Source organism: Fukomys damarensis, unplaced genomic scaffold, assembly GCF_012274545.1.
Source record: "Fukomys damarensis isolate Sample0158 unplaced genomic scaffold, DMR_v1.0_HiC HiC_scaffold_13, whole genome shotgun sequence".
NCBI classification, from domain to species: Eukaryota; Metazoa; Chordata; class Mammalia; order Rodentia; family Bathyergidae; genus Fukomys; species Fukomys damarensis.
In genome coordinates, this window is record NW_022900925.1 from 19,386,835 (window position 1) to 19,395,454 (window position 8,620).

Sequence of the window (8,620 nt, forward strand, 5' to 3'; positions counted from 1 at the left end):
AAAAATTCTTGGCAGGAGACAGAGAAGGAACTACACATGAGGAAAAAAATGTGGGTTGAATTGTATTTTGTAGAAATGGTCAAGGTAATTAAATCAACCAGCATAAGCACACATCATAAGGAAGTATAAGGTGTATCCAAGAGATTATGAGCATTCTTTTTTTAATTTTTCTACTTCTTTTTTAAATACCTCTGGGGAAAATGCATGCAAATCCATGAAAAAAAAACTAAAAGTCACCCACAATTCTGTTTCTTAGAGAACATTATGGTATTTTCTCCCACTCACTTTTTGAAGAGTATGATTAGATTAGAATACAGATTCTCGATGCTGGCTCAGCTACACTTGGCTCCTGAGAGGTGTTGCTGACGTTTCGAGCTGTACCAATGTGCCTAACCCATTGCACATTTTCATAAACACTAACAAATGCCCATGCTTCTTTAATAAATGTAGTACAGCAAACCTCCACTGAACGTGTATAAATCAAGCCATGATTCTAGATGCCTGACTAAATTGAATTCAGAGCTGAATCCAAATGAAAGATGCTTGACTCTTAGAGGGAAATCATTACAAGTTCATTTCTGTTCATGAGCTGACAAGTAACTACGTACTCAGATGTGTACATCTTCTATAACATAATGAATACTTCTTGATTTAAAATACTTTTTGCCCAAAATGAAAATTTCCCATTGCCAAATTTAATGATTATCTTAAAATGCAAATGGTATGAATTAACTTGAAAAAGTACACTGTCCCAAGATAGCATATTGGCAAATGGTTTCCCAGCTTTTTTCCCTGTACATGGGTATTTTTTCCCTATACAAAAACTGATCAGGCTGGGGATTTAGCTCAGTGGTACCAGGCCTTCCTTGCAAGCACAAGGTCCTGAGTTCAATCCCTGGTACCAAAAAGAAACAAAGAATTTTGAGCTGGAGACTTAGCTCAGTGGTGCCACCACCTGCCTTGCAAGTGCAAGGTCTTGAGTTCAATCCCAGATACAAAAACAAAAAACCAACTGTGATCATCTTTCTCTATCAAAAATATCAATCAGTACTTCACATTTTGATACATCCTATTTGAATGCTGTCCTCCTAGTAATTATGCTAAAGGTTACTATACTCAGTCTAATTTGGGGAGCAAATTTTACTGAAATGTAATAGGCAGAAAAATACACAGATCATAAATTTACAGCCTGATGTACTTTCAAGAAGAAAACATACTTAACCACGCAACATTCCAGGGCTAGGGAGCATGGCTCAGTGGTGGAGTACTGTGTGTATTACAATACGGTTGAGGCCCAGGATTTGATCCCCAGCACCACACACACAACCCCCCACAAAAAAGATGGCATTCAGATCAAGAAGTAAAACAGTAGCAATACCACAAGAAGCCGCCTTCATGCAACCTTGGGTTGCTACTTCCATAGGTGTAACCACTGTTCCATTACCTGTCTAGTTTGTAATTGTTTTAATCTGATGGCAGGGGGAAAGAAAACTTTTTTGTTTTTGGTTACTTTTCTGAAGCTGTTACTTAGATTATCTATAAAATTCATTGTAGGGCCCTGGTTTTTGAAGTTTAATCTCAGTTAAAAAAAATAAAATAAATGGCATCTGTTTAAGGTTGGGAAAAGTTTAGTGACTTGCCATAATTGAAGCAAAGATTCTAGAGGATAATCTTTCTGAAATATTATTCAGTGAATACTTGTGTTCCTTTGGACCAGGCACTGTGATTCGAAAAATAAAAAGTGCCTGCCTTTCTCTGAGATGACACATTTGCAGAAGGATTAGTACCTTTTGCTAAGAGTGTATTCTGTGTATGAGGAGTAAAGATGTGTGACTAGAAACTGACCTTTGCTGGATGCTCCTGATACGATTCAGAGGACGGAGCCCACGATCTAGATTTTCCTGATTGTTCAAGCCTGCCTTCCTCTAGCTTTTCCTTGCAACTTCACTTTTCTTTCTTAGGCTGTTTTTCTGCAATGATAGTAAATTTGGCTTAGCAGTGTACAAGGTTTTCTGTGTGATAAGGCCTTTATACGCATTCTGATATTTGGCTATTAAAATGAAATGTGCAAAAACAACTCACCAAGTTATAACTCATACACAGATGATGAGCTTCAGTCCTGGAGCTCAACACCGGCAGAGAGGGAGTAACTGGCTGCTCTGTTTCTCTCCAGGAATCGACAAGGAGAATGTTGAACTCTCCCCCACCACTGGCCACTGTAACAGTGGACGAACTCGTCACGGATCCGCAAGCCAAGTGCAGAAGCAGAGAAGCGCTGGCAGTTTCAAACGTAATAGCATTAAGAAGATCGTGTGAAGCTTTCTTTCTTTCTTTTTTCAAACCAGCGTAACATGGGCTCTTCACTAGTGACCCTCCCCTAACCATGCCCTGTCCCCACGTGTTGCGATGCTGCACATCTTGTTTTATAATGGACCCTCTAGTCTGCCACGTCGCCAATTGATCAACTCTCGGAAACATTGCCTAAATTTAATGCTGCTTTTTTTTTTTAACTTTTACTTTTTTTCCTTCTACTTTTGGTGTCTGTATCTGTATAAGTGTTCAGAACAACTACAGAGAAGGTGGGAGGTCGGGAAACTTGAATTGAGAACATCCCAGTTTTGTGAGAGGGTGAATTCTTGAATACCACTACCACTGGCCAGCTATGAAAACCCTTTGCACAGAACTCTGCCTTCCTTGTTTTCCCTGCATCATACAAAGTAAAGTTTTAGCCTGCCTTACACACTTTTCAAGACAGAAGTTTATGGGAGAAGTAATACTATAACCCCAATACGTTTAATCTGGTTTTTTAGCTGTGGACTTTTTTTTTACCTTAGAAACTGAAGGAAGCACAGAGGTCAAGCCTTAGTGACTTCGCACCTTAAAGCCACAGGCGGGGCACCTGGGGGTGGGAGGGCGTAGTATTTTATAGTAGATTCTTAAGAAATACTAACATTTGAGGATTAGCAATAATTATAGGAGAATAAACGTGACCACATATAACAGTACTGAATTAATGCTATGGGTTCTGAGGCCTTATCCAAACTCAGTCATGTAAACTAGTTTCTTTCTTTCTCCAGTTAATTATCATATATATATAGTCTTTAAATATTCTAACAATGTTGATCTTTTGTTTTTGGTTTGTGTAAGCTAAACTATATTAAGCATAGTAATTGTACAATTTTTTTTTTTTTGCCTCTTTCTCTTCTTAATAATTCTGAGCAGGGTAATTAGCAAACTAAAGTGTTAAAAATTGTTCCTGAAAGGTAATTTTCATAGATGTTTGCATTAGCTGCATAGCAAAATGGAATGGTACGCAATTTTTAGAGTAGTCGATGCGTTTATTTTGTTAAATAATTTCCAAGAAACAGAATGCTGTATGTCGTCATAAATTTCTCTTACCATAAATTTGTTGATATGATGTATTTTTAAAATCCCTTAATCTTCCCCCTCTCCTCCAAAAAAATCAGGAATCTCTCTATGAAACATTTGGGTTCTATATAATAGAATTGCATCTAATCACTGTGAAAAGTCTGGTCAGCCTGCATTCGTGTGACAATGGGGGACTGTTACAGTTGCTGCTATGCTGAATGGTATGGATTTCGATTCTTGTGGCATAGGAATCTTCACATAATGCGGATCCAGTTTCTTTGTGGTACCTGCAGTGCACAAAATAATTTTACTTCAGCAAGCATATTAATATCTGGATGTTCTACTAAGGACTAAACTATATTTATTTCAAAAGGATAGCCCTCTCCCCGGTTCTCTTTGTATGTTAAGATGTAAAGGCTTTAGGAGGGGACAGAAGAAACCAAGGGGACGGGGTTCCTGTGATGTTAGTTCATTAGTGGATTTCAGTAAATTAAATTCCACAGCTAATTCAGTGAGTAATGGTACATATAAGTGTTCTGATTACTAATATAACACATTTTACACTTATCCACACAGTAACAATGTAATATGTTAATGTAAATAAAATTGCTTTTGATATTCAGAAATAACAAAAATTTAATTTTTTAATTTTGTTTACAGTCCTGGGAAAAGTAAGAACCATTTGCCAAAATAAAAGAAAAAAAATACCGTAGTATTAGTAATGATTTAAACATAGAATTATTGGAAAATGTTGAAGACAGGTGCAATTAACTTTTGTTTTTTAATTATTATAGAGGCTGTTAGAGTAAATGTTTATAGTAACAGAGCAACTGAGACTAGAAGGAAACTTAAAACCGATTTAGAAATAGATCAGCGATATTGGCGCCAAGGATGCCAAGCTCCTGGTATATTTGTGGTTCTCCCAGCCCAGTGCTTTGAGATGTGGGGTCACAGCTTCTTGGCTCCTAGAGCACCAGGCAATGAGAGCCTTTAATAATTTTGGTTCAATATTTTTCCTCTTTTTTTTTGATTTGGTGCATATGATGGTGGGGGTTACGCTATTCTACTCCCATCAAAACAGAGAAACTTCCAAAGGTTTACTATTAAAAATATTGATCTTTCCACATATAAGTTCACGGAAGTGTGTTTTTTAAATTATTTCCCTGTAGCGTAATGAATGAAATGAATCCACTTGAAGTACCTCATGAAATGATCAGCGTTGCACAAATCAAAATTGAGCCTTCTTTGAACTGCAGAAATACTTCTCACCAGTATGTCCTAGGAATCTGAAAGTAAAGTAAGGTTTAGAGGGCCAGGGATTTAGCTCAGTGGTTCTGCCTCCTCATAAGCGCAAGGTCTGGAGTTTGATCCCCAGTACCAAAAGGAAAAAAAAAAAATCTTTCCAAATAAAATGAAAAGGAGCTAAATCCCACATTTATATGCTTGCCCTGAAAAATGAAATACTTTTTTAGTCCTTATTCTTGTAATTTAAGAAAAAATTGGAAGTGGCCCATTTTGTATAATTTGATATAAGCTCTGTCATGTTTTGGGATTGTAGCTGTTTCCCCCGACTTTGTCGGGTTGTTGTGCTCCTGTCCTCTGGCGCTCACTGACGGCCGCCCCTTACACGCTGAGCAGGCACAGACACTGCCAAGACAGGCAGCCTCTACCCGTGGACTAAAGTCCTAGTGGCAGAGACAGAGTGTGAGCTGGCAGCCCTTCTGGCTTGTGTGTTTCGGGGATTTTCAGTTTCTTTTGGTGGTTTTTGTTTTTTTAACTTTTTGTTTTGATTTGTGTTTCTCCTTTTATCCCCCTCCCCAGGCATAATGAGGCATGTCTTATTCAATATTATGCAATGGACCTATATAAAAACTCACTTAGTGTCAGCCACACCATTTTTTAATGCAGTATATTCACCTGTAAATAGTTTGTGTAAAATTTGACAGAAAAGTATATTTACTACACTGTAAATACATGTGATGATATATTGTATTATTTTGCTTTTTTGTAAAGCGGTTAGTTGCTGTACATGGATAACAAAAATTTGATTATTCTTGTGTTAGTATTGTTAACTTCTTCCTACGACTGTGTTCCATCATTTGAAGAAAATGCTGTGTACTGTAAACTTACATTGTATATGATAACTTACCCGCCTTTCCATCAGGCCCAAACTCTGACCGTCCCGTGTCTGTAGCCTTCTTCATGTTGTGAGCAGTTGTACGCCGCAGGAGAAATACTGCCCAACAGACAGGCTCGACCACAGTAGGGGAAACCCTAGAACTCTGTCTCAGACCGTTGTTCCCCACTCCATTTTCCTCCTGTGTATGTACTCCCCACCCCCTTTTTTAAAGTAAAATGTAAATTCAATCCACTGTAAGATGTGAGAGGTGGTTTTTTTCACATATGTCAGGTTCTGTTTTCTGCTTTTCCCCATTCCTCCCTGATCTTTTGACATTAAGGCCATTTCCTTTCATTTAAGGATGTTTTGGGGTCTTCTCCTCCCCTCACCCACATGGAAATATGGTTCTCTTTCCAGAATATCTCTCTCAAATAATTTTGGTGACATTTTTTTTAAGGCCTGCCCAACTCACGGATGACTCTGGTCTCCAGGATAGTCTGGACAACTTGTCAATGAGCAGTCAGCTAGAAATGCAAGGAGCCGGGAGCAAGCAGGCAGAGGGCACAGTCAGCCCCACGGTCCTCCAGCTCCTCACCTCCCCTCAGAACCTCTGAGACACTGCATGCTCGTAAACCACCTCTGCTGAGCCTTGCTATTTCATTTACTCCCAGTATTTGGGCTACTTCCCTTCTCCTGAGGGAGGAAGAATCCATCCTAGAGAGTACCTGGGCTCTCTAGGACAGAGCTATCCTCAGAAAGGCAACCATGTCCCTGAGCAAAGGACTGGAAAAGAGGTGAAGGAAACCTGCGGGCTGCGGCAAGGGCTGATCCTTGTACGGGAAGGCCAGGCGGGCAGGGGTGCCCCACCTGGAGCACTTGTGGGTGTTCTGGACCCATCCCCACGCTCACATACCCTTTCCGGGGCCGGGTCCTGTGCGAGCGGGTGTGTGGTGAAAGCTCCTTGGGCAGTGTTCTGCCCACCTTGGTTTCAGACCACTGGAATACAGAACTGGAGGCTCAAATGGTGCAAATAGCTTTTTTATCTGTAGCCTGCATCATCTTATTTAGAACTGCTGCTGCCAATTTTAAACAAGCTTTTTTGCAGTGTTGATTATGTTTCCATAAATATTAGGACCACACTATAGCAACATAATCATTGTTGGTTTGAAACTCACATTTTGTTCTCTTTAAAGTGCTGACTGGTCATAAGTGGAAATTTTGTAATGTGAAACTATAATTTTAATAAATAAGTTTGGCTTTTTTAAAAAACATACCTTCTAAAAGCCCCTTTATATTGTGTCTACATATATACTAAATATGCATATTTCTGTGCATAGTTAAAGTTCTCATTCTATGAGATCCTTAACACACTGTCTACATGCTGGGACAAAAAGCCAAGTAGGTTGTGATAAAAAGGATTAAGCCTCTGAGGTTACAGGATTCAGAACCCCCCACTCCACCCCAGGGGCCACTTCCTCCGTGTAAAATGAAGAGGACTGTGGAATCTGAATAGGGCCCTTTCCTGTTCATAAGTTCAGGGAGCATTGCCAAACTTAATTACTTTTATGGAAGAAAAGAGAAAACCTGTACTGATCAGTCCTTTGTTCATGCCTTGACCTGTGCCAGCCATTGCAGATACAAAAGAAGAAGGCTGGGCTTCTGCCCCCTAAGAGCTCGTAATTTAGCGGGGAGACTGCCACAGAACTGATAACAGTATCCCAAGGTATGGCGCTATGAGAGAGGTGCAGTGTGACCCGCAGGATTGGTGACTGAGGAGTTGAGGCTTGAAATGCCTGAGAAGTTTGTCCAAGTGGAGATATGTCCAAGGATCCACTGCAAGTAGGATTGTGGAGCATATAATGTGTAGGAGGTAACAGGCTATAGAGAAATAGGCCCCAAGAGGGCAAGTTAGAGATGTGTCCAGGCAGAAAGCAAGATGTTCTTATTACCCAACGTTGGTTTGTCCACGTTGGGGATGCATCTCATTTCCTACCTCTAACACATTCCATGGGAGTACATCTTAGCCCAGGACTGCAGAAATAGGTGTACTCTTTCTGTCCCCACAATTCTAAATTTTCAGTCTGGCTACAGTCAAAGTAAAATGAGAAATTGAGGGCAGGGGATGCTCCCTTACCAACTTGGTCATTTGTGGATGGAAGGCAGAAGGGAACTTGGCAATCCCACACCTTTTAAAGAACTGCCACCACTACCCACACTCATATCTAGGAGACCTTAAAAAATAATTACTAAAATACCAAGTCTTTGTGAGTTTGCAACAGCAAACATTTCTTGGGTGCCCAATCTTCCTGACCTGATGCGAGCATTAACATCTCTTGCAGTGCTCTGATTTCCACTGGCCGTGTGGAGCATGTTCTCTTGCTCCCGTGACAGCTTCTCCTTACAGCACTGCAATCACCGACCCTCTTCCCGTCTACCTAGTTGGTTAGACTGGGGACTTCTGGGGTGGGAGATGGGTGGGGACACTGGGCTTTATTCAGAAATGTTCAGTATATGGTTGCTGGTTAACACATAAGGCTCTACATTAGTAGGGAACTATTTTAAAAAAAGATTCCATTCCTAATGGTGTCCCCAGGGGAAAATCCCAAACAAAATAAACATGACCTGTGTGAGAGAGGCCTATGGAAAACATTAACATGGAAGCGGGAGTGTAGCTCAGTGGGAGACTTTGCCTAGCATGGATGAGGCTCTGAGTTCGATCCCCAGCCCTGCAGAAAAGAAATTCTAAACCACGCTTTGAGAATTCACTGTTCAATAAAATTTCTGAAAGACATTCCATCAGTTTATGCATTTAGAAGCAAGCAACAACCACACACACACACACACACACAAAAAAAAAATCTCTGCTTGGCAGCACTGGGGACTAAAAACAGGGCCCTGGTGCTAAGCTACATCACCAGTCCTTTTTTATTTTTAAATTTGAGATGGTCTCACTAAGTTGCCCAGGCTGGGCTCAAACTTGCAATCCATCCTCCATCCTGCTTCAGCCTCCCAGAGTGCTAGGGTCACAGGCATAGGCTACTATGCGTGGCTTGTTTGTTTTTATGAGAAACCATTTTGACACCAAAAGATCAGAGAGGAAAGGAAGCAGGATGGACTGTAATTCTTTACAAC

General features: G+C 40.4%; 1 protein-coding gene across 1 annotated transcript in view; it reads left to right on the forward strand.

Annotated features, from left to right (window-relative positions):
* The window catches only part of Nf1 (neurofibromin 1), a 264,437-nt gene extending 257,791 nt beyond the window's left edge, over positions 1-6,646 (forward strand). Inside the window, exon 61 of the mRNA XM_033762739.1 lies at positions 2,174-6,646. Coding sequence (XP_033618630.1) covers positions 2,174-2,316 — 143 coding nt within the window. The 3' untranslated portion in view covers positions 2,317-6,646. The remainder of the gene's footprint in view (positions 1-2,173) is intronic.
* The last annotated feature ends 1,974 nt before the right edge of the window (positions 6,647-8,620 follow it).